Source organism: Microtus oregoni, unplaced genomic scaffold (genome assembly GCF_018167655.1).
Source record: "Microtus oregoni isolate MIOR12 unplaced genomic scaffold, Mior012 000001F_ref0000356, whole genome shotgun sequence".
Taxonomy (NCBI): Eukaryota; Metazoa; Chordata; class Mammalia; order Rodentia; family Cricetidae; genus Microtus; species Microtus oregoni.
This window is the reverse complement of record NW_024543060.1, coordinates 3790516-3816090: the sequence shown is the minus strand read 5'-3', so window position 1 is coordinate 3816090 and position 25575 is coordinate 3790516. Positions and strand designations below refer to the sequence as shown.

At 47.2% G+C, this 25575-nt stretch overlaps 2 protein-coding genes across 2 annotated transcripts; one reads left to right on the top strand and one right to left on the bottom strand.

The window, feature by feature from the left end:
* Positions 1–583: 583 nt before the first annotated feature.
* Positions 584–3058, bottom strand: LOC121456145 (serine protease 55-like). Its single transcript, XM_041663997.1, has 4 exons — positions 3039–3058; positions 2055–2314; positions 1026–1168; positions 584–880 (listed from the first exon to the last, which is right to left on the bottom strand). The coding sequence occupies exons 1-4, from the start codon at positions 3056–3058 to the stop codon at positions 584–586; spliced, it is 720 nt and encodes a 239-aa protein (XP_041519931.1).
* A 9322-nt stretch (positions 3059–12380) lies between these two features.
* On the top strand, positions 12381–24503 carry Prss55 (serine protease 55). The gene is made up of 5 exons (XM_041677392.1): positions 12381–12435; positions 16351–16543; positions 20219–20466; positions 22465–22607; positions 24177–24503. The coding sequence occupies exons 1-5, from the start codon at positions 12381–12383 to the stop codon at positions 24501–24503; spliced, it is 966 nt and encodes a 321-aa protein (XP_041533326.1).
* The last annotated feature ends 1072 nt before the right edge of the window (positions 24504–25575 follow it).

Genomic DNA, 25575 nt, shown 5'->3' with positions numbered 1-25575 from the left:
TTTTTGAATAAATTAAAAAATGGAAGGAAAGGTTTGGTCTCCATGTCCTGAGCCATAATCTCCCACTTTCAGATTGAAATTGGGCCTGAGAGCCCTTGCCCTACCTGCCACACACACAGAGATCTTCCTGCATGACCAGGCCATGGAGGCATCTGCAGGCTGGGTTGGGAGCTCCCTGGGTGCAGAACTGGGTTGGGTGCTGGACTGACAGAACAAGGCTGATCTGTGGCTGGGTTTGGTCATGTCACCAAAGAGAAAGAAGCAAGCAATTCAGCATGTCAGAGCAAACACAATGCAGGTGGAGCCCCCTTCATAGGGAAAGGTGGGGAGACTTCTCATGAGAGATTTCAAAGACTTCCTGACTCAGACCCTCCTGACCTTCCTTTGTCAGAGGACATGATGTTTGCCTCTGGAACACTTCTCTCGGCATGAAGTTCAATATTCCTACATCAGAGTGTGAGCCAGGAAACTAAGTCTGTGGTTAACTCATCAGTGCAGAGACCAATCCGTAGTTAGCGTTCTTCAGATGCTTGGGAGAAGATGGGAGAAAACAGACTGGGCAAACAGTAAAAGCGTTCTGAGCTTAGCAGTTTGATTTATCCCCGGCAAACATGGCAGCAAGCAGTATTTGAGACCCCACGCTTAGCCATATGGGGCATGGTGAAACGCGAGTCAAGGGGCTTCGCGAGGCTTTGGAGAGGTTGAGGGCTCTTCCTTCCCTTTGCGTCTCCTCCAGGATCCATGGAATAAACTGAGCCACAGACACAAACATACCAGGTCTCCCCCTGGAGCCTGAGGTTACGCCCCAGCTGAAGACACCCACTTGAAAGAGCCTCCGAGTCTCCCAGTTAGCACAGACCATGGGTGCCCCACTGTCTCCCTGGGAATGAGAAAAGCAAAAAGCACTATGTATGAGAGGCCATCCAGCAAGAGAATATGATGGGGTGGATGGTCCCCCTCCTGGCCTCCTGGGAACCTAAGAATTGTGGGATGCGAGGGGGTGGGGCGAGGCAGCGGCCGAGTACCTGGCACTTGCCATTGGTGCCTCCTTCCTTCCAGGCACAAAGCATGTTCCTGGAGAGCTGAGTCACCCTCTTGGCGCATGCTTTCCAGCTAATCCGAACCACCCTCAGCTTCGTCAGGTGCATGTTTAAGCCTCTGGTTGAGCCTAGCAAAGTGAGGAAGCCAGCCTGAGAATGAGCATGCATTGGCCACCGACAGTGACCAGTCCACACGCATCAAAGTGGAAGCCCTGGAGGGTTGCAGTGCCCAACAAGTCAGATTCACAGTTTCCCTAGTGAAGATGATTTATATAGCAAGACCCCACTCGGTTATCTAGGTGTCCCAACAAGTAGTGCCTCTACTAAGGTATATGCCCAGAGGATGCAGGCTCTCTCCAGTAGCAAGCCAGTCCCTTATCAGGGACACAATATAGAGATTTCTCTATGGCCTTACCCTTGCTCCAAAACTACCCTTTGTCCTAATGTTGAAGTTTAGAGTGGCACACATCTCATCTTTGGGTAGATAAATGGAGACACTTGAAAGAATAGGCACATCCAGGATGTATCATCTTGAGGGGGAAAAATAACCACAGTGCTAAAGGAAATTCTGGCTTTCTCCCTGTTCATGGTCCATGGGTGGCCAGCCTGGTGCTCTACAGGAAGAGGAGTGAAGTCGCTGGTGCTCACCGCCCCAGGGAAACCACTGGTTTGATTATATCAGCAAATGGTGGACTCTTTGTGAGGCTAACAGATGTGTGAGCCAAACACTATTGATGGAATCTGTAGAAATGATCACTGCTTTAAAGTTTTGAGATTCTTCTATATCCCGCGTATTTGCAGGGGAGAGGGGACTTTACCTATGTAATTTCACCTACATGATTTAGTTGAGGGAGGCATTGCTGTTGTTCTATAGGTGGGAAAAGGTGATGAGGAAGGAGGTGATGGATGCTACCACAAATTCAGACCTGAGTTGTCCCCAGCTAAACCATCATTCTGCTCAGCAGAAGACAGCCCACAAGTGAGCTTCATATGGCATGAAGGTGAGGTGCATACCGTGGCCATGAGTAGACGCCCACTCTGCCATCCAGCACCGATCCCAGGAACTCTCCTGCTGCGGTAGGCAGATGGGCATTTTGACCTTATTGAATTGGACTGGCGTGGCGAGCAGGAGCAGGCAGAGGTCGCTGTCAAGGTGGGGTGGCTTGTAATCTTTGTGAGCAATAATCTTCTGCACCTGTTTCCTCTCCAAGTTGATGTCGCTGAAGATCTTGGTTCCCATCACTACAGAGACGTTCACTGCTACCACTTCTAATCTGAAGGATGAAGACAGAAGCACCACAGCTGACAATGATCGTGGGGCACTTTGTACCTACAGAAACATCTCCAAGCCACTAAGTAGTATAGAATAGGGGGTTTGCAGGGGGCAGGGTCTAGAGAGACCAGGGAGGTCAGAGTCAGGGACCAGACCCAGATGGATCTCTGAACAGGTAAACCATTAGCTCAGGGGAAGCTCTCACCAACAGAAGTGTAATGTACCCATTGAGAAAAGAGGATGTGAATGCCTTAGGGACAGGAATCTTGGCTCTCTTATTGACTGCTACATCCTTCTCTCTTGAAACTGTACCCAGTAGGTGCTCAATGCATGCACAATGAGTGAATGACTCTAGCGTTTCTTAGTATACAAGTGGTGGGCAAGAAAAAAAAAAGCCTCTACTAATTTTCCCAACACTGGTGCTGAGCTACAAGAAGCAGCCAACTTGTGTTATAGTTGATCAAGCCAAGAGGTACTACAATATAGAATATAGGAGCAGACTTGGGTCCAAAGTCACTGGACACAGAGCCTGTGGCTTCCAAAGCTTCGAGTACCAACCAACCAAGTGACTAGCCCAGACTGTATGTGTACTACAAGAGACATAAATGGCGGCGATGCCCAGACACTTACAGGGTTCTTGGGAAGCAATGTGCTGCCGTCAGAACCCACCACTGATGGATGATGGAGCCTCCGCACAGGTGTTTCCCAAGCATCTGGATACTCACTTGCCACGGGAATTCACCATTCTGGACTTCCAGCAGTTCACGGAACGGCAACCACGATGAGTTTGGGAAGGCAGGTCTGTGGCCACACAGGACTGGTTTTGAGAGAGAAAGCAAAGAGACATTGGTATATGAGACGCCCAGAAAAATCCTCACCTCACATTCTCAGAATCTTTCCAACTAAGCTCAGGGTGGCATCTGAGGGAAATCAAATGAGAGGGCCCACAGAACAGATCTTAGAAAATACCTCCAAACTGAAGATAATCAGTGTAGGAAAATGCAAACTAACAAAAATGGACCTGCCGCAGAAATCATAAACACATATTCTATGTTTAAAAGGGTGTTGGGAGACCAATGGGAGGAAAAGCAACAGAAATTTGCAAGTTAATCCTGTTGCTTGATAGAACTGTAAAAATAGCTGTGAGTGGGGGCTGGAGAGATGGCTCAGAGGTTAAGAGCACTGGCTGCTCTTTCAGAGGTCCTGAGTTCAATTCCCAGCAACCACATGGTGGCTCACAACCATCTGTACTGAGATCTGGCGCCCTCCTCTGGTGTGTGGGCATACATCGAGGCAGAATGTTGTATACATAATAAATAAATAAATCTTTAAAAAATAGCTGTGAGTGACTTTGAGAAAGGTGAGTACACCTCTCTCTCTCTCTCTCTCTCTCTCTCTCTCACACACACACACACACACACAGAGAGAGAGAGAGAGAGAGAGAGAGAGAGAGAGAGAAATGGATAGATAGATATCTAGATAGATAGATAGATAGATAGATAGATAGGAAGGGAGGGAGGGAGAGAGGGGAGAGGGAGGTAGGGAGACGAGATCAAACATAGCAAAGTCACATAATGAACCATACATGTCAGCATCCCTTTGTGTGGGGTCCTACTGTAATTCTTCAGAAAGAGTACTAAACATTTGCACATCTGGTCTACCCATAGAACTTTCTCTATGGGGCACCTCCCAGGACCAACAGAGCAAATGTTACATGAACTGACTTCTTACAGCAATGTGACCTGATAAATATTTTCTAAATTAAATGCATCCCTATTCAACCCCACACCTTTCTGCTGCCTCTTTCAGGGTCTGGACCTAGAGAGAGCTTCGATTCATTTACAGACAGGGAGAAATAAAGCCAGTAGTTGATCTTGCCCCAAGTCTCCTGTGCTTCTGGAACTCTGGGCACAGATCCTGGGAGATTCACTGTAAATAGCATCTTCAACCAGTCCAGTACATCTGCTTTGATCAATCAGTCATAGCCTCCTAATTTCCTGAATCAAATTCCATCTTCTGCCACCTCTGGGGGTAAAGAGCTCTGGGTCTCTCTGTGTGAGATTTTATGCTCTCTGGATCTGGGTTTGAGACCTCTAAATCTGCACACACACACACACCCTGGAGCCCCCCATTCACTCTAGGGCATCCAGGGGTGAGGTAGCAGGCTTTTCCTACCTTTAATTCTGGGCTAGTTAGACACTAACCTTGGTTGTCCTGGGCATGTCCCTTGGACGCCATGAGCAGTGCAATCAGAAGGGAGAGCATCGTGTTGCCATTCCAGTCTGGTGTTGCCCACCTTGATACCCTGCCCACACTGATAAAACAGCAGCTGCAGCTGCCATAGTTGGGCATCACAAATGCATGGCAGAGCCTGGCCTGGTGACATCACAGTAAATGTGGAGATTAGAGAGGAGGAGCTGGCACAGCCTGATTGAGCCATGTCCCTCTCCCAGTCCTTTCTGGTTACCGGTCCCTTTGGGTGCTTCCTGCTGACAGTCCTCTGTCTGCCTGTGTGTTCTGGCCCTGCCCTTGACTCTGAGCACTTGGGGGAGCCATTTATTCTTCTGCCACCTTTGGCAATAATGAGCTTTGGGTCTCTGGGTGAGATTTTATATTCTCTGAAATTGGATCTCAAAGTTTCCGTGCCTCTACAGGAAATTTTAACCCTACCACGGTTTGGAGAAGAACTAAAGTGGGTGTCGGTGCTACATTAAAATGTTACTTACATTAAAAGATCACTCTGGAGCGAGCTGCAGAGATAGTTCAGTTAGTAAAGTGCTTGCTTGCCTTGCAAGTGCAAGGGCTTAAGTTCAATCTCTAGAAGCTGTGCTTGATTACAAGGGTGGAGGCATGGTGTAATTTCATCACTAGAGAGGCAGAGATAGGCAGATCCTTGGGGCTTGCTGGGTAGTCAGCCTAGCCTATTTGGCAACTCCCAGGACAGCTGGAGACCCTATGTTTAAAAAGGTATGCATGGTCAGGGGTGGGTCCTGGAACAAGTGACTCATCAATTAAGAGCACTTGGTGCTCTTATAGAGGACATGGGTTCAAATCCCAGCACCTACATGTTGGCTCACAACATCTGTAAAGTTCCAGGGTATCTGACACCTTCTTCTGACCTCCAGGAACACCATGCATCACATGGTACACATTTGTGCATGCAGGCAGAACCCTCATAGACATAAAATGAAAATAATACATACTTAAAACGATGAATAAATCCTGAGAAATACCACCCAAGTTTGCCAAGTTTATGCATTAGTCTCCATATGCACCTGCACATGTACCTCACACACACTCACACATGCATAGAGAGAGAGGGGGAGAAAGAGAGGAGAGAGAGACAGAACTCTAAATACACCATGGAAACATGGGTGTTATTTGGGGGCAGGTAAAACCAGAACAGAGACTATCACATAGGAGTAATCCAGGTGAGAGGTGTTGGTGGCCTGACTGCTGAGACACAGATAGCAACTGAAGTGCCACGGCCACTGGCGCCACAGCATGCATAGTCTGGAAACAGTGCGGATCAGAATTTCAGGGAATAAATAATCTGGGAAAGGGTCCAGCTGTAGATCCTAGGATGAAAATGATGCCAGGGGAAGTACGCAGAGACAAGGGAGGACTGAGCTCTATGGCCTCTCTGCCTTGATGTGTACCAGCAGGAGGCAGAGTCAGAAAGGAGCCTGGAGATTGCAAGGGAGCAGAGAAGAGTCAGAGGTGGTACTGGGTGAGAGGCGGGGAGAGAGAGTTGTCTGGGAATAGCATTCTGTGAGTTCTGAATCTCTCCTCCGACTCCCATCATCTGTCCATCATCCATCATTACCTTCTCCACATCATCATTCTTCTCATCAGCAGCATTTTAAGATGCTAGTTATCCTTAACTTGAAGCTGACAGAATAAGCAGCTCCAGGATGCACCTTCAGCTTACTGGAAGATGCTGCCCTATCTGCTCTCCATCAACGGTCCTGTCTCTCAGGGAAGGAGTGCACACGGCAGGAATGAAGTTCCTGCTTCAGAAACAGTGGCATGTACAAGGTCCCTAAGTCTTCTAGAAGCCTCTCAACTTCCTCGAGGTTCCAGTCGCTTGGTCAAAGTGTCCCACCTGGATAATTACTTACTCTCTTGCTATGAAGAGATGCCCCTACAAACTGTAGCTTAAAGAAAACGTGTTTCTTTTGGCTCACAATTTGAGGGTACAGTCCATCACGGTGAAGAAATCATAGTGGTAGGAATGTGGGGTAGCTGACCACATGGCCTCCGTGGTTGGAAGCAGAGAGAGATGGACACTCCTTTGTATTCTGTCTAGGATCCCAGCCTAAGGGATGGTGCTGCCCACAGCTGATGTGGCTTTTCATACTTCAGTTAACTGACTCTAGATAATCCCCTGGAGGCTGTCTCCTAGGTGATTTCATATTTCATTAAGACAGCATTAGCTATTACAGTGCCCTTGCCCAAGGCGCCCCCCCTTCTCTTTCTCTCTGCTTTGCCTGCTGTCTTATCTCCAGTGGATATCAACACAGTCCACATCCTCAGCATTATCAGTTTGTTCCCCTGTTAGATTATAACTCTGGTGAGGGCGAGGGTCTTTTCTTTTTCTTTGCTCTTACATCCTCTGTTCTTAGCATGCTGTCTGTTACTTATTAGGTCCTTAGTAAGTAGTTGGAATCAAAGTGGGTGGGGACCACCACAAGGGGCCAAAGACAAACTGGGCCTTTAACTATTTCGTTTCCTTTACCCTCAATACTGACCACTCTCAGCTTTCTAGTAAAACACCAGATGAGACCCGACAAGGAGGATGGTTATTGATGAGATTGTTGAGACAAGCACCCACTGGACTACTCAGTGAGAGACACTTGAGATGACCCTAGGATCCTTCCCACACTACCACCCCTTTGCCTAGCTCACAACTAAGCAATATATTGACTTCCCACTAGCTTTGTTGTGGGTTAGGATAATAGTCACCGAGGACATCCTCAAGCCGTCCTTCTCTCATCTCTCACCTCAGTGAAGTTTTGAATGCTTATCCAAAATATGTGGCTTGACCTCATTTTTATTGCTTCCACACCAAGAAACCCCTTATTCCCACATCAGACTGAATAAATGAGGGCCTGAGAAGTCTTGCCTCCTACTCAGGGCCGGGGGAGCTTGTTCCATCCTGGACACACCCGCCAAGGCTTGTATTGAGCAAGTTATTTAAAGTCTATTAAGTGTCTTCTCCCCTCATGAATGTCCAAGAACATTTATTAAAACTATGGAAGAATTAGAGATCATCTGAAAGCACCCATGAAAGAAGAAGGGTCCCCAAAATGTGCCTGAGTCTCTTTTCTCTCCCACGAAACAAGGGAAGGCATAGCTCAACATAGTTTGTGGAATGTTTCTGCACACTGAAGAAGACAGCAAATGACTTCATTGCCAGGAGGAGTCACGAGAGGAAACCAGTGCTCCACGCCTGAGGTGTGCCTCTCTTTGAATCTGAGAGGGGGGACAGCAAGGTGACCTCCAAGCTCATGTCTAGGACAAGTCAGAGATTAAGATCCTTCCCTGATTTAAATGCATACGTTGTGGTTACCTTGTGACCTGGGTCATAGATCTTCCTTGTCATTGTCACGGCAAATGTGGTCACTGTGACCACAGCCACCCTCTAACTAGTTGAGAGGACTGTTACTGAAAAATAACTCAGAAATGAAGTACTCCCCAGTCTTTCATGGGCATGGTAGAAGCTGCCTCTGAAGGTGGGTGGCTTGCACAGCTGACAGCAGAGTCAGTTTGGTAACCTGTCCATTAGTCATGGGCGATGTGAATGGCAGGACACCTCCAGGAACAAAGTGTCCCCAGGTGAGTTCCACGGCCTCTGTTGGATGCTGGTGAGGAGGCCTTGTAACATGATGCTCCATCTGTGACAGTGGGTTTTGTTAAGTTATCGTGGTAATGGCTGCCCACACTGCACCATTGAAGGAGATTTGGAGCCCATTTCTAGCTCCATAGAAAGCAGTAATGACCAGGTGGCCACAAGTCATAAGAGCTTGGGCACGAATGGAACATGTCACTCCTACTTGACGTCTGCCTCCCTATATCAGGTCCCTTGTTCGGTTCACATTTCCCCCAGTGATAGATAAGCAATCCCAACCTTGCTCTAAAGGCACCAGCAAAGGGAGGGGAATCAGACTGTGGTGTTTGCACAGAGAGGCTTAGGACCATGATCAACCGCAGCTCTGAGCTCCCTGCTCTGTTTGTGCACCATACAGGGGAATGACTCGCTGTGCTCTGACGGATGTTTGAGGTACCTCATGGCTTCTCCACCAGTCTCATGCAAAGGTTCTACAGGCACTGTACCCAAACCCAGCTTCAGTTTTCCCTGGTCACAGTCAGGACTTTTATTCTGATTGTTCGGCTCCCTCCTCAGACAAAGTTTCAAGGCACAACTCCTTTTCAGCACTGGCTCTTCTCCCTCTTCTCCAAAGCTGGGGTCAAAGCTGGGGAAGATTGCTGGCAGGTGAGCTAGCCTACACAGTAGACCCGTGTTCTCTGGGTCTGAACACCACGTATGGCTAATTCTTGCAGGTGGGCATGTGCGGGAGATCCTCACTCTTCCAGGCAGGCCAAGGAGAAGCTTTCATGGTGCCAAGGTCCCATTCTCCTCTCAGGCTCCAAGTGTCTATTGTGAATCCCCTGTTCTCCTTCTATAGACTCCCTGCGTCTTCCCAGATGTATGGATGCATCCTGGGACTATCTCAAGTGTCTCTTCCCTGCCAGCACCCACTGGGTCCCCAAACAAACCAGAGGCTAAGAGAAGACCCTACCCAGCTGCAAGTCTTTCAACTCAGCCAGACACACTCTGGATTTCCCAGGAATAAGCCAGCATCCGGCCCTGGGGTGGCACTATAGATATGCAGAAAGAACTTCAGGAAGTGTTTGGCCTGGATGCTTCCCCCATTCCACTCCTCTAAACCCACTGGGTCAAAACCTGCAGGCTTAAGCTTGGAAGTTTGCACACAAGAAGTTTCCCAAAGAAAACATGGAGCATCAGCTAAATAATGTGAATTTCAGTAGTAACTTTTTTGTTCCCATTTGAATGTCCCAATCAGCGCATGGGATACACTTAAATGTAAAAAACAAAAAAAAACAACAAAAAACAACAAAAAAAAACCCTCATTTTAAGTTGTAGTTCACACCTATAATCCCAGCACTCAGGAAACTCAGGCAAGATTGCTGGGAGTCCAAGGTGGACTGGGCTACGATGGTGGCGCACGCCTTTAATCCCAGCACTCAGGAGGCAGAGGCAGGCGGATCTCTGTGAGTTCGAGACCAGCCTGGTCTACAGAGCTAATTCCAGGACAGGCTCCAAAGCCACAGAGAAACCCTGTCTCGAAAAATCAAAAAAAAAAAAGAAAACTCTGTACCAAAAAAAGCAAAAGAAAAGGGCATCACTATTGGGATACACTTAAATGTAAAAAAAAAAAAAAAAAAAAAAAAAAAAAAAAAAAAAAAAAACCCTCATTTTAAGTTGTAGTTCACACCTATAATCTCAGCACTCAGGAGGCTGAGGCAGGATTGCTGGGAGTTCAAGGTGGGCTGGGCTACTTAGTGAGTTCAAGCAAATCTAGGCTACAAAGGAAAACTCTGTACCAAAAAAAAAGCAAAAGGAAAGGGTATCACTATTTTTTCCCTTCTTCACATCCTTCTCAGTGCCCCAAGCTGCTCTTCAAAGAGATCACTGGCTAGAACTTTGGTGACACCGCCAGGAGGATGTCTTTCTAGTTGCCTCTGGAGCATCAGTCAGACAATGGTCCCTAAGTGATGTGGCTTATCCTGTACCTTCTTTTGAGTTTCTGCAGGTTCTTTCAGGCCCTAAGGTTGCTTCCTCTACTTTGAGCCCAGTGCTCATCCAATTCTAGGGAGGAGGAGGAAGGTGTGTACTACAGATTACGGCAGGCTTCTTGCCTTAGTTGTTATTCTATTGCCATGAAAAGACACCATGACTAAGGCAACTTATAGAAGAAAGCATTTAATTGGAGACTTGTTTACAGTTTCAGAGGGCAAGTTCATGACCATTATGGCAGGGATTGTGGCAGCAGGCAGGCAGGCATGACACTAGAGCAGAAGCTGAGAGCTTGCATCCTGATTCTAAGGTAACAGGCAGAGAAAGAGAGAGACTGGGCCTCTGGCATGGGGCATCTGTAGAAACCTCAAAGTCCACCCTTAGGGAAACACCTCTTTCATCAAGGCCACACCTACTCTGACAAGGCCCTCCCTCCCAATCCTTCTCAAACAGTTCCATCAATTGGGAACCAAACATTCAAATATATGAGCCTACAGGGGGCATGATTATCAAACCACCACACTTTGTAAGCATTTTTATCTGTATCTTTTCACCAAAGTATATAAAACATATAAAAATCAAATCTTTATTAATATACATAATATGTTTATTTTAAAATGACTCTGGGATACACATGATTTTCCCATTTACTAAAGATGAAAGCAAATTTGTATACTAGAGAGGTGGGTGAGCTTGCTTAGTTTCATATAAAGAATTAAATCTTGTCAGGTGTGGTGGTACCCATCTTCAATCCCGTTTCTCAGGAGGCAGAGGCAGATAAACATCTGTGAACTCAAGGCTAGTCTGGTCTAAATAAAGAGTTTCAGGGTAGCCAGGGTTGTATAGCAAGACTCTGCCTCAAAAAAAAAAAATCTTGACTGAACATTTCACAAACTATCTTCAATGTTTTTCAAGGTTGATAAACATTTTTATTGTATAATCTTCAGTGCGGAGAATGCAACTTCATGTTTTTTAAAAAAAAAATGGCAGGACGGGTCTTTTTAGAAAACCATCAAAAACTCTGCCTTAACCCCAAGCCGAAATTCATTGAACGATCCGTCAAACTCAATAACTTAAACAGCAATTTTTAAAAAGTCAAATACTCTAGCCCAATACCATGCAAAGATATCCTAATTCAGTACTGATGTGCAGAGGAACAATGGCAGGGGAATATCAAAGTTCTCAGTTCACCATCATGAAACAGTTTCTGTGAGAGCTGAAGACTGTAGGTGCTGTAAGTACACGCAGTCCATGACACGCTGTAGCCTTGAAGTTAATGCTGTGAAGCGTGGCACACACCATGCAGAACATACATGTCATGTGTTGAAAACCGCAGACATGGCCACCTCCCACAGGGCCACATAGACAAGCTCTGCCAGAAAGACTTCCGATCACTCTTCCTTTTATTTTCATTCACTGTTGCTCAAGTTTTCACAGCTCCCACATTCAGTCATGTGACCCCCCCCCCCCCCCCCCCCGCCGCCTGGGGTCATGACCCTCAGGTTAAGAAGCTATGGTTTATTGAGACTGTACTCTACGGGACTGTGTATGTTCCATCTGTGGGACTGGGTCCCATGGCTCTCTGCTCCCTGGGACATAGAGAGCTGATGGAGATTTCCTATGTTGTGGACATGGGTGGTAGGTGTATCAGGGTTTTTCAGAGAAATGTAACCAATAGAATACATGTGTATCAAAAATGAATACATGTGTATCAAAACTGGGACTTCTTAGATTGACACAGGGTGAACTGTCCAACAGTGGCTATCAGCATGCCTAAGAGGCTGAGAATCTGGTACCTATTTAGTTGACAAGAATGTCTGTCTCAGCAAAGCTCATCTAGTGCCCAGCCTAGCGGCCAGTTTGCAAACCTCACCTGACTTTTACAGTATACCACAATGTGGTAGGCTCCCCAGAAAGAGAAGTTCATGAACCTTAAGAAGAAACAGTTACAATGGGACTAAACACAAAGCCTCTGAAGAGGGCTGTGTGGTGAGGATAGGAAATCAGGCCAACTGTAAGGGCCATTCCAAGGGGGAAAGTCTTCAAGAGTGAAGTTTTCCAAGAGTGAAGTCCTGGGTGAGGCATCACAGAAAGACACTGACTTAAGAAGAGTCTTTGTGACTTTGTGTGAGGTCTCAACACAGCCATTGTGACATAAATAGCCTGGCAGCTTAAGGAATCTGAGCAGCCAGCTGGCACCATGGACTCAGCCTCCTAACCTCCAGCACACAGTCCAGCCAGGGCCATGATCCTGCCCTCCATTCTGCTGCTTGTTGCCCACACCCTGGGGGCAAATATTGGTATGTGGACTTCTCTCCCTCTGGCCAGAGCTGCTGACCCAAGTAGGGCCAGCCTGGAAACCTGCTTTCTTCACCTTCCTTCATCCTACCATCCTATGTGGTGAGCATTAAGGACAAAGGAAACAGCGGACATGTCCCACGAGTTAGCTAACAGGCCACCAGGAGGTTACCTCCAAGAGCACAGACCCTTCACCCATCCCTTTTAGGGGATACCTGTCTAATCTTGGAATTTCCAAGTTTTAGCTTGGAAAATTAAAATTTTACCTCACCAATACCAATGAATGAGGAAGTTCCCAGAGCTTGGGCCAGGAAGTAGTCAAGTGACTGAACTCCCCGCCCCCATTTCTACACTTAAATACTCTGACAAAAACCACTTAAGGGAGAAAGGGCTTCTTCTGGTTCACAGTTGAAGGGTGCATAGTCCATCGTGGGTGGGAAGCCGAGGGGATGGGAACTTGGGGCAGTTGGTCATATCACACCTGCAGAGAGAACCCCAAGAGCAGTGAGAGCATGCTGCTAACTGATCCCCAATCTCCTCCCAGACAATCCAGGTTTATTGTACAACTTCAGGGTGGGGGAAATTAGCCCAAAGCCACAACCACAGGGACACAACATTGACTTGCACCAGTCTGAGCAACACCCAGACTTTCTTCGGGTGCTCTTCACACTGCCTTTGAGCAGAGACAACCTGTCTCCCCAGCCTTCAGAGTGGCCTGGGGACACTCCATGGAATAAGGCATGGGACACCATTGGCAGAACTTGTCCCTGCAGAGTCCAAGTCGTTCAAATGACTCCTCGCCGTGGGAGCTGCTGACATTGCCTTCAGGCTTTGTGTTCTGGCTGCTTCCATGTGGGGTGTTCCCAGGACCAAAGATGTGGAGAGTGGGATTTGTCTGCCAGTCCCATGGGGACTTCGGTGCAAAGTGGTTCTGAGAAGTCCTGAATCAGCTGTGGCTTGAGGACTGGGCTCTGTGCCAAGCACTTCGAGGGACACTTCAAATATCATCATCACATCTGAGCCATGGGCTAGCCTGATGGGTGGAGTGCTTCAGACCAGTTTAGGGATGAGATAAGAGAGGAGATAAGCAAGGCTAAGGAGTGTCTCCTCGAGTCATTGAACAAGGAGATCACAAACCAGCCTCTGCTGTCTGCAACTAGGGTCCTAGCGAGTTCTGTAGCTGCAGCAGAGAGAGGCCTGGTGTCGACACTCACTAGTCAGCCAAGCCCCTCTCTGGGGTTAGCCTGATACATTGGCTCCTACACGTGCACATTCAAATTTGTAATAAGATAAATCACATAAGGCTCAAGTAGGATTTTTTGATGTTATTACATTTTAATTTAGTGTGTGTGTGTGTGTGTGTGTGTGTGTGTGTGGTGTGGTGTATGGTGTGTCTCATAGCACTCATGTGGAGGTCAGAGAGCAGCTGTCGGAATCGGCTGCCTCCTTATACCACTTAGTTCCCCCTGGGGTGGAACTCAGTTGAGAAGGCTCGGCAACAGTGGCTTTACCCACTGAGCCTTCTCACTGACCCCATCAAATCTGATTTTTATCCTGATCTTTTCATTCACATTTATATCACAAGTACCTCCCCCACATCATTAGAAACTCCCCACGAGCCTCATTTTCACAGCTGAGAAATAGTTCAGGGCACAAACACCATGACACCAGCTTGTCTCCCATCTGTAGCTATTATGGAACCCCCAGAAGGGACATCTTCCAGTAGGCAGATTTTTCCCCTTAAGACAGTTCTAGCATAGAATCCTTCAGTCAGAGGATCGAGTCCATTGATTGTTGAGTGTGTCTCTCACAGGTATGGCCCATCCTCGAGACACAGCATCACCAAGACATGTATGCTGCTTTCTCCACTTGGAGCTGGCATTCTGGGATCAGTGGCAGACAGATGCACTCCACAATCATTGAAACACAATGGCGACACCTGAGGCTGCATAGACAACAAGGTTGGCCAGGGCAGAGGTCAGTCCAGAGGAGGTGTCACTGAAGAAGTGATTCTTAGGGGGAAGCTCAAACAACGAGAGCAAGCGGGCAGTCGAGGCACGAACGTTCCAGGCGGAGTGCTGAGAAGCAGGTGGCCTGGCTTTGGTCAGGCCGCCTGACTAGGCTGCATGCCCTTGGATGAGTTACTTAGCCTGTGTCTGGGGTAGCACGACTTCAGGGTGATCATGAAAACTGTGAGTTTATCTTCCTACAGCACCTAGAACAGTGTCAGATACAAGGTGAGCGCCGCGAGTGTGTTTCGTGAACAAAAAGAACAGTGAGGCCCAAAGCCCCGAAGAAAATATCTATGTATTACAGACAGCTTAAGGCTCTGGAGAAGAGCTGCTAAAGCCAGGCTTCCTTTCACGGCCCAGTAGTTGTCATCTCTGTCCCCAGACGCTGAGTGACACAACTGTTCTACACGGACCAGATGACAATAATGAAGGCTCCTAGTGGGTCCTGGCACTTTTCATGTCTTCTTGGGGGTCTTGTGAACCTCTTCCTTACCCAGGACTTTGTCACATCAACACAGGCTAAGAGGTTTAAGTCACACCAATTTCTTCTCACTGGTCTGTAGGGTAGAAGTGCAGTGTGGGGATCCCAGGGTGAAGGCAAAGGTGGATGGGGCCGTGCCCTGTCTGAGCACTGCCCCTGCCTGTGTGCTGACGTTGAGTGGCTTGTCTGGGCCTCTGCTTCCTTCACTGAGCCAGCTCTGTAGTATCTCTCTCTCTGCATTGACTCTCCCTTCTGTGTGTGTGTGTGTGTGTGTGTGTGTGTGTGTGTGTGTGCGCGTGCGGGCTTGTATGTTCGGGACAGCACACACATGTATGCACATGTGTGTAAAGGCCATGAACAAACTCAAGTGTTGTTCCTCAGGCACTGTCCACCTTGTCTTTTGTGACAGGGTGTCATCACTGGTCTAGAATTCACCAAGTAGGTGAAGCTGGCTGGCCAGTGAAGGCCCAGGGTTATGCCTATCTTTGTCTCCCCAGCACTGATGTTATAAACACACTACCATACCTGGACTTTTTTTTTACATGGGTTCTAGGGGCTCCAACTCAGGACTCTGTGCTTGCGTGGTGAGAGCTTTGCCAACCTGGCCATCTCCCTACCCCTGCCTCTCTTTTCTTCAGGGCCTTTATGGTGACAAGACCATGCCGCTAGCCATTTGAGGGTCAGCAGACTAATTTCACTCCCCCCCCCCAAATCTCTGTTGCTTTGGCAGGGGAGATATTTGCCAGTCCTGTGTCATAGCTACTAGACCTGGTGTGTCCCTCTAGACATCATATTTTTCTCCCCATGCCACGCACCCCCACCCCCTTGTCTGCGCTCTGTGCGCTGGCACCCAGTTAGAGAGCCTCAGGCTAGGGGGCTGGAGGTTAAAATACACAGATACACATAGACAGAGATACAGCGACACGGGTCATCCTTGAATTCCCCAAGAATGCCCCCTTTATTGTGTCCACGGGCAGATTATATAGAGATAGCCACACCCCAGCCAAACCCACCAGAAACCACTCTCCTGCCATCAGGAACTCCTGAAGGTCTCTTGCTCAGAGCAGCTGTAGGCACTCAGATCAGGGGATTACAAGAAATTCAGGATCTGGGGGTCTCACTGCTTCCAACATCCCCACACTGGAGTTGGACTTTGAAAGTGTCTTCTTCCAGGTTCACTGTGTAGAAGCAGGCTTGGTAAAGCCACCAGCCTGAGACCCCATGAAGAATGTAGACAGAGCCAACACCTTCACCCCCACCCCATCCAGAGCCATGGGCTCCTTCCTATCCTATCACAGTGGGGAAACCTTGGTGTCCTGGCCTCAGAACATCCCCAGGGATTTCTCCCCACAAGCTAGACCCAGCCTGTCCCGACAGAGGCTGACGGAGGATCTATTTTTCCCTTTTGTTTTCCCTCCCTGCAGAATGTGGTACGAGACCCCTGTATGACAGCAGAACTCGACACTCCAGGATCATAGGAGGGCAGGAGGCTGAGGTGGGTGAGTTTCCATGGCAGGTGAGCATTCAAGAAAAGAGACATCATTTCTGTGGTGGCTCCATTCTCAGCAAGTGGTGGATCATCACCGTGGCTCACTGCTTTTATGATGATGAGATTTCGTAAGTATTGAGGGCCCAGGTTGTCGGGGGGTGGCACGTTCTCAGCCACACACAGGCTGTGAGAGGAATCCTAGTACAATTACTTCCTGGGCAGACAAAAATGACTTTCTTCCTCCCCAGTATCAGTTTGGATATTGAAGCAAGTGACCAGAGACAGTGCCTGAGGTTACCCCTGTCCCTTTTAGGGACACCTGCAGCTGACAGAGTCAGATGGCTTGGCCCCTTACCTCTCCTAAGACATTCAAATGCTTCTAGAAGGAAGTTCTAACACTTCCCATCTGGCCTATTTGGCTGTCTGTTGCCCCCTTCTTGGTTGTTATGAAGACTGATTTGTCCTAGGCCATCAGTGGGCACCTAGAATTGCTTGGCAATTACCCATGCACCGAGGTCTTTGCCTGGACTTTTCTTCGATACTAATTCAATGACCTTTAAAAGGAGGTAAAAGAAACCATTATGTTGTAGATAGAAAAATTAAGTTTTGATAAATGTATATAGCTTGCCCAAGTGCATACCCAGTAGACAAAGGCAGGAAGGAAAGTCTGGCTTTTGCCTTCACCTCATTTAGAAAGCTTAAGAAAACTGCAGGAAACGGAGGCATAGCCTGTAATCCCAGCTACTGGAAACCCAAGGCAAGAGGAACACTCACTTGAGGCCAGCTAGGGCAGCTAAGTGAGAGAAGCCTTGTCTCAAAATAATAAATTAAGAGACAGAATGGGATGTGGGATGGCACAGCAGTCATGTTTTTGCCAAACATGTTTGATCTCATGGGTTCTATTTCCAGACCCACCCAAGCATGCTAGCTCCTGCTCTTGAAGAAGACTTGGAGACTGGTTAGGAGAGCTAAAGAGACCCTGGCCATCTCACCTGACTATTGCTTTGCTCAGGAAGTTCTTTCTGTGTGGCCAGTGGAAGCTCCAGGAGAAACTCTGGTCCTCATTTCTAAATGGTCGGCGGATGTAATGACATTAACAGTGATTGCTGATTTGTGTGACAGCACCTTGCCACTCTGACAGCTGGTTTGCTCTATGGCAACCGGTCCTTTGGGGGTGTCTTAGTTAGGGTTACTCTTGCTGTGATGAAACACCGCAATCAAAAGCAACTTGGGGAGGAAAAGGTTTATCTTACCCTTCCACATCATAGTCCTTCACTGAAGGAAGTCAGGACAGGAACTCAAACAGGGCTGGATCTGGAGGCAGGAGCTGATGCAGAAGCCATGGAGGAGTGCAGCTTACTGGCTTGCTCTTCATGGCTTGCTCAACCTGCTTTCTTACAGAACCTAAGGCCAACCCAGAGATGACACCACCTATAACGGGCTTGTCCCTTCCCTATCAATAATTAAGACAATGCTTTGTAGGCTTGCCTACAGCCTGATCTTATGAAAGCATTTCTTAATTGGGGTTCCTGCCTCTGGATGACTTTTCCTTGTTATTAAGTTGACATAAAACTAGGCAGCAAATTGGGGGGTGGGGAATCTTCAGAGAACCCATAACTGAAATCTGTTTCTGCTCTGTTACACACTGCTATCTCATTCAGGTCTGGAAACCCGAAGGTCACAAGTCTACTCCCTGTGTTACTGTCTGAATGTGCCATGTCACTCGTAGGTTTATGTGTTCGAACACTTGGTCTCCAGGCTGTAGTGTTGTATTGGGAGGTTGGGGAACCTTTAGGAGATTGGAGAGTAAATGGAAGAAGTATGTCACTGGGTGGTGGACCTTGATAACTCAGCCCAGTTCCAGCCACGGTCTCATCTGCTCCTGTTTAATACAAATATAAGCACATAGCCTCACCCTCTCATGCCATGCCTTCTCTGTCATAGTGGACCAAATTTTTTTTAATTAATTTTATTGAGCTATACATTTTTCTCTGCTCCCCTCCCTTCCTTTCCCCTCCTTTTAAACCCTCTCCCATGGTCCCCACTTACCAATTTACTCAGAAGATCTTGTCTTTTTCTACTTCCCATGTAGATTAGATCCATGTATGTCTCTCTTAGGGTCCTCAGTGTTGTCTAGGTTCTCTGGGATTGTGAATTGTAGGCTGGTTTTCTTTGATTTATGTCTAAAAGTCACTTATGAGTGAGAACATGTGATATTTGTCTTTCTGGATCTGGGTTACCTCACTCAATATGATGTTTTCTAGATCTATCCAATTGCCTGCAAATTTCAAGATGCCATTATATTTTTCTGCTGTGTAGTACTCCATTGTGTAAATTTACCACATTTTCCTTATCCATTCTTGAGTCAAGGGGCAATTAGGTTGTTTCCAGGTTTTGGCAATGACAAACAATGCTTCTATGAACATAGTTGAGCACATGTCCTTGTGGCATGATTGAGCATCCTTTGGGTATATACCAAAAAGTGGTACTGCTGTGTCTTGAGGAAGGCTGTTTCCCAATTTTCTGAGAAATTGCCATTCTGATATCCAAAGGGGCTGTGCCAGCTTGCACTCCCACCAGCAATGCAGGAGTGTTTCCTTTACCCCACATCCTCTCCAGCGTAAGTTGTCATCAGTGTTTTTGATCTTGGCCATTCTTACAGGTGTAAAATGGAATCTCAGAGTTGTTTTGACTTGCATTTCTCTGATGGCTAAGGATGTTGAGCATTTCCTTAAGTGTTTTTCAGTCATTTTATATTCCTCTGTTGAGAGTTCTCTGTTTAGGTCTGTAATCCATTTTTTTTTTTTTTTTTTGGTTTTCGAGATAGGGTTTCTCTGTGGCTTTGGAGCCTGTCCTGGAACTAGCTCTGTAGACCAGGCTGGTCTCGAACTCACAGAGATCCGCCTGCCTCTGCATCCCGAGTGCTGGGATTAAAGGCGTGCACCACCATCGCCCGGCAAGGATTATTTGTTCCTTTGATGACCAATTTCTTGAGTTCTTTGTATATGTTGGAGATCAGACCTCTGTCTGATGTGGGGTTGGTGAAGAGCTTTTCCCATTCTGTAGGTTGTCATTTTGTTGACCGTGTCCTTTGCTTTACAGAAGCTTTTCAGTTTCAGGAGGTCCTATTAATTGTTTCTCTCAGTGTCTGTGCTACTGAGGTTATATTTAGGAAATGGTCTCCTGTGCCAATGCATTCAAGTGTACTCCCCCCTTTCTCTTCTATGAGGTTCAGTATGGTTGGCTTTCTGTTGAGGTCTTTGATCCATTTGGACTTGAGTTTGTGCATGGTGATAGATATAGATCTATTTTCATTCTTCTACATGTTGATATCCAGTTATGCCAGTATTATTTGTTAAATATGTTTCTCTTTTCCATGCATGATATTTTTTGCATCTTTGTCAAAAATCAGATGTTTGTAGATGTGTGGATTAATATCTGGGTCTTCTGTTCAGTTCCATTGGTCCTCCTGTCTGTTTTTATGCCAATGCGAGGCTGTTTGCAGTACTGTAGCTCTGTAGTAGAGTTTGAAGTCAGGGATTGTGATCCAAATCTTAAACTGAGACCAAATCAGCTTCCCCTCTCATAGTTTCTTGTCAAATACTTGATTACAACAACAAGGAAAGTAGGTAACATGCTCTTTCTGCATTCATTCAGGCTTTAAACGTGCTGAGCAGCTGCCCCAGTAGGTCAAGGCCTTGAAGGCCTCTAGAACTAAAATGGATGTAGAGGTTTCGGACCCCTTGACTTCTGTTCATTCAGGCTTCCTTTCTTCTTCCTTCCCTCTTGTTCTGTGTCCCCAGCCCGAGAGAACTGACTGTCAAAGTGGGAACTAATGACTTAGCCGCCTCACACATGGAAATACAGGTCGCCAACATAATTCGCCACAAAAACTTTAAAAGAATCAACATGGACAATGATATTGCCTTGTTGCTGCTGGCAAGCCCTATCCATTTCAACGACCTGACAGTGCCCATCTGCCTGCCCCTCTATCCTGCCCCTTCCAGCTGGCATGAATGTTGGGTGGCAGGATGGGGCATAATCAACTCAGGTATGTGACTGCCCAGGGCCTCGTGGGAACTACAGGATCTGGGGGAGGTGTGAGATAGGACACGAAAGATGAGAAGGTGGTGGAGAGGCTTTCAGTGAAGGAAATCTCCACAGCCTCAGCTCTTGGGAGCCTTGGCTCAGTCTCCTCTGGGTGCTAGAGAGATGCTGTGGCTGAGATGCCAGCTCTGGACCAATCCCTGGGTGTGGTCAGCCAACACAGAGTGGTCCTTTCTGTTTAATGGGATTTCAACCACCATAGTTGTCCAAAGGCTCCTGTGTTCTACTTTAGTTCTTACATAGTAATGTCTCCTACCTGGTTCCTATAGGTTTTCATGATGCGCAACCCCAGGCTAGGCTTCTAATGCTACTCAAGCATTGCCCAGCCACTCTTAGAAGTTAATGTTATCATTTGCGACAGGTCAGGCTGTTACTTAGAATAGGAAACATGTGGAGCAGGAATGTGTGAGGAAATCCCCACTTGACTGTCCCTGTAAGAACCGCCCCCACCCCCCAAGGTCAAGCAGTGAGTAAGAGATCAGAACCACACAGCCTACAGCTGAAGCAAGCCTCAGGCCCACGACGATGCCTCCCATGAACTGAGCCTGGAATTTGGCTTCTCTCAGCAGTTTAGCAGAGGGAGACAGGTAGATCATGGCTGCTGGTTCCAGATAAGACTTAGAAGCAGGGAAGGAGAAACATGGTGACCTACGAGGTTAAAGCCCCCTGGGAGGGAGGCAAGTATGAATTTCTGTGGTGAGAGTTGAGACATTCAGGCAAATTCCTGCTACTGGAGGCCAAGACGCTAGTTCCTGTCACCCCTTCTGTTCTAAAAATTTTTGTGTGGGACCAAAATATCTCCCAGAAGCATGTGAGAAGGAAAGGGTTATTTTGTCTCAGGGTTTCAGGAATCTTGGTCCATTTTGGGGGGGAAGGCTGGGCATAGCAGCTCTAAGCCCAGGGGTGATAGGTAGCATGGGGCACAAGCTGTTCACACTCCCATAAGCCCAGGGAGCAGAGAACAGGACAGAACCAGGAAGCAAGAATCACCTTCAAAGGCCTGGTCCGAGAGACCTACTTCTGTCAGCTAGGCCCAGCCCCATAAAGGTTCCACAGCCTCCAAACTCAGCCCCATCTGCTGAGAAACAAATGTTCAGAACATGGGTCTATTCAGAGAGACAGTTCAGATTTAAACTGTGCACCTCCTAAAGATCCATTCAGGAGCTAGAGATGGTTCAGTGGGTAAGTTACGTACCGCTCTTGCGGGGTGAGGGGTGGGGAGGAGGGTTGAGTTCAGTTCCCAGCACCTGTCTTGGGAGGTTCACAACTGCCTGGAACTTCAGCTCCGGGGGATCTGATGCCCTCTTCTGGCCCCTGTGGGCACTCACTCTTTTGTGCTTGTGCACACAGAGACACAGATACACATGTACATACATACACACACACACATATATAACATATAACAATAACACACAAACACACACATATGTATGTATATATACATATATATATACATATATATATGTGTGTGTGTATATATATATGTTTAGATCTTTGCAAAAGACAATCCAGCCAATCTATCAGTGCTGGAAATCATAATCATAATTTTTTTCACTATGGTACAACCAGAGACGGTGACTAGGAATGGAGGGCTTTACTCACGCAATAAATGATAGGGATAGGAGTTTCAGGAAACACTAATGTGTTTCCTGGGGTTGTCAAATCTTGGAGCTGGGTGGAGATGGTCCGGAAGAGGACTCAGGTTCTAAATAAGAGTAGGCAGGAGGCAGGGTTAAATAGAACAGCTTAGGTGATGATAGATAAAGTTCAGGTATAGGTTAGCCGAAGGCTGTGGATACTGAGTCTATGATTAGCATGAAGGAGAGTGTTTTGGGCTGGTGCAGGAGGTTATGTGGCTCTCTCCGGGCCAAATCAGCTTCATTGTTTGCATAAGGACCCCCCCACCTGGTGGCTTTCCCAAAGTGCTTTCTCTCTATGCCAGCCGACAAATTATCTATGACAACCGACCTGATGAAGGTGCCAATGCGTATTACGGACTGGAAGGAATGCACGGAGGTGTTTCCAATGCTGACCAATAACATGCTGTGTGCTGCATATGATAACGAGAGCTATGATGCCTGCCAGGTAACAAGGGGCAGCGGCCCCTCCCTCAACCTGCAACCCATAGGTGTTTTCCTTTCAAGAGTGTCTCCTTCCCCTGAATAGATTAAGATTCTAGACTGCAGGCTCCGGAAAGGGCTCAGTCAGTAAAGCAAGCATGATGACCTGAGTGTGGTCCCCCAAACCCATGGAAAACAAGTCAGATATGGCCACATACACATGTATTCTCAGCATGGAGAAGGTAAGAGACTCCCTGGGATTCTCAGGTCAGCCAACCTAACAAGCAACTCCAGGCTACTGAGAGAACGACCTAACTCAAAGCAAAACAAACAAACAAAATCAAGCAAAATAAACTGAAACCAAAACAAAAAGTCCAGCAGTAGTTAGTGGACGTGACATCTGAGAGACTAGAGCTGAAGTTGTTCTCTGTCCTCTGCACACGCGCAAACCTATACGTACACTCAGAAGTACTTATATGCATACACATGCACATGTATGCACAGACACACACGGTCTGAAAAACACATAGACATGAGAGCCTTGAGCCACAGGGACTTAGAGTCTTTGAGTGAAGGCTGTGTACACAGTAAGCCCTGACACTGTTGACGCCCAACTGGGGATCGGTATGCAACAAGTTCACAGATGATTTCAGGTCTTCAGGGACACTAAGTCCACAGGACTCCACTATTCCCACCTGTCTCTGCCTCTCTGGCACTGGGGTTGCAGACTTAGGCCACCATGCCTCGCTTTCTTAGCGTAGAATCTGGGAGTCGAAGTCTTGTCCTGACACAGCCCTCCCCACAGTGTGTGTGTGCTTTCTTCTCTGTCCTTTCCAGAGCCTGATTTGAAAAATCTCACATCCCTGAACCACTTTTCCTTCTGTCTATCTTTTGGACCCTCTCTGGAGTTTCTTTCTCATCGAGCCCTCTTTCCTGGAACCTGCACACTGCTGGCCTTAGATGTTGCCCCCTATGACTCCATAAGGTACTCATGAGCAGGGCATCTCTCCCACGGGGCCAGGAAGGAGTAGTTACCTTGGTCAGTGGTTGTAGTAATAAGGGCGGCGGGGCTGCGTCCCCAGCACCCCGGTTGCCTGGCTAGCTTATGCCCGAAATAACAACACACAAACTGTATTCATTTAATCACTGCTTGGCCCATTTCTATATAGCCTCTTCTAGGCTAATTCTCACATATTAATTTAGCCCATTTCTAATCATCTGTGTAGCACCCCTAGGTGCGCTTACCGGGAAGATTCTAGCCTATGTCCATCCTGGGTCGGAGCTTCGGTGCGTGCGTCTGCCTGGGAGCTGGGAACATGGCGTCTCTCTGAGGCATCTGCTCCCAAGAGGAGAGCTGTGGAATCTGAGCTCACTTCCTCTTCCTCCCAGCGTTCTGTTCTGTTTACTCCTCCCACCTATCTTCTAACCAATGAGGGCCAAGCAGTTTCTTTTTATTTAACCAATGACCTTCCTCCATCAAGTGGTAACAAAATTTATTTGACAAATTTGAGTAGGCGAAGTCAATGGAGCCGTGCCTGGCCTCAATGGACAACTTAAAGTGGACTTAATATTGCGCTGTGTTCTCTGCCCACAGGGAGACAGTGGGGGGCCGCTTGTCTGCAACGCAGAGCCTGGCAGTAGGTGGTACCAGGTGGGCATCATCAGCTGGGGCAGGAGCTGTGGACAAAAAGGATCCCCAGGAATATACACCGTGCTGTCGAACTATACCCAGTGGATTGAGAAAATAGCCCAGATAGAGGGGAAGCCCCTGGATACTAAACATTGGAAGGTCTCTGTCAAGAAGAAAGCCAGAAATCACAGCCAATTCTCCAAATGTCCAGCATTGAGCTATCCCCAAAGTTGGCTTCTGCCTTATCTTCTGTCCTGTGTGTTACTCAGAGACCTGTCCAACTGGGAATAAAAAGATGCAGTCTCTAACCCCTGGCATGTATGTGAGACTGTGCTTTGGGGCTGGCTACAAATCTGAGCTGACATCGAGAAGCTTGGGGTGAGGACAGAAAGAAGAGGACCCCAAAGATAGGCTAGAGCCCTGGTTCAGGGACTGAATGCAGATATAGCCAGATGGAATATACTAGTGACAGCTCACTCTGGTGAACCTGGTTCTCGCTCTTGGTCACCTGTCAGGTTCAAGGTAACTTTTGGTGGGAGGGACCTTCTCTAGCTAGAACAAATCTCCAGATTTGTTCAGATAGCAACTGTGAGACTTTTCATTCTGACGTCCCTTCCTACCCATCATCTTTGGAGGCTGGAGAAATAGCTCAACCATGAAACGTGAACCCATGTGAGTTTGTTCAAAGATCTCAAGAATTTATTTAGATATAAAATAAGGATATTTTGCTATAAAGTGGGGATAAACACTGGTACAGAATAGATTAGACACCACCACGATCCAGCTGCTGTTGTCTGCAGTTCTGTCTAGGGGAGCTGGGGTTTAGCCACCCAAGGGAGAAAGGGAGAGAACATGACTTCTCCTCCTGGGTTTTTAAGTGGTCATAGACTCAGGTAAGACCATGCCCTAAGGATTGCTTCCCAAAGGTCTTTGGCTAAATGGATCGAAATCCCACAAAATTTCCTTTTTTTTTTTTCTAAATAAGAAGGTTCTAATCCTAACACAAAACTATCTACAATGAGAACAACTATCAAGTATTGTGCAGAAGAAAGGAAAGGTAATAACATAAGCAAAGCTGAAGCTACAACCAACAAGAACAACATCAAGCAAGAAACCCATTCTAAATATCCAAGCCATAGATAATTGGCAAATTGCAGATATTGTTCCAATAGCTGTCCTGTCCTGGAAAGTCTAAGTCTTGTACCTAAAATGTCTTTACTGAGATAAGGGAGGATAGTAACTATGACTATCTAATCTTCAACCCCATCAAAGACCTGAGATTGCTGGAGCCCACAATACTGTACACTGAATGCACAGCTGACAGACCAATAGGCAGATCCACAGGAAGTGTATACGTCCACGT

Bases quoted from the DNA above. Each gene is read 5' to 3' on its own strand.
- LOC121456145 (XM_041663997.1), bottom strand. From the start codon at position 3,058: ATGGTGAATTCCCGTGGCAA. The intron at 1,169-2,054 runs GTATGCACCTCA...TCACTTTGCTAG, and splicing joins GGCGTCTACTCATGGCCACG to GCTCAACCAGAGGCTTAAAC. The intron at 881-1,025 runs GTACTCGGCCGC...TCTCATTCCCAG, and splicing joins GCACCAATGGCAAGTGCCAG to GGAGACAGTGGGGCACCCAT.
- Prss55 (XM_041677392.1), top strand. From the start codon at position 12,381: ATGATCCTGCCCTCCATTCTGCTGCTTGTTGCCCACACCCTGGGGGCA. The intron at 20,467-22,464 runs GTATGTGACTGC...TCTCTATGCCAG, and splicing joins ATGGGGCATAATCAACTCAG to CCGACAAATTATCTATGACA. The intron at 22,608-24,176 runs GTAACAAGGGGC...CTCTGCCCACAG, and splicing joins AGAGCTATGATGCCTGCCAG to GGAGACAGTGGGGGGCCGCT.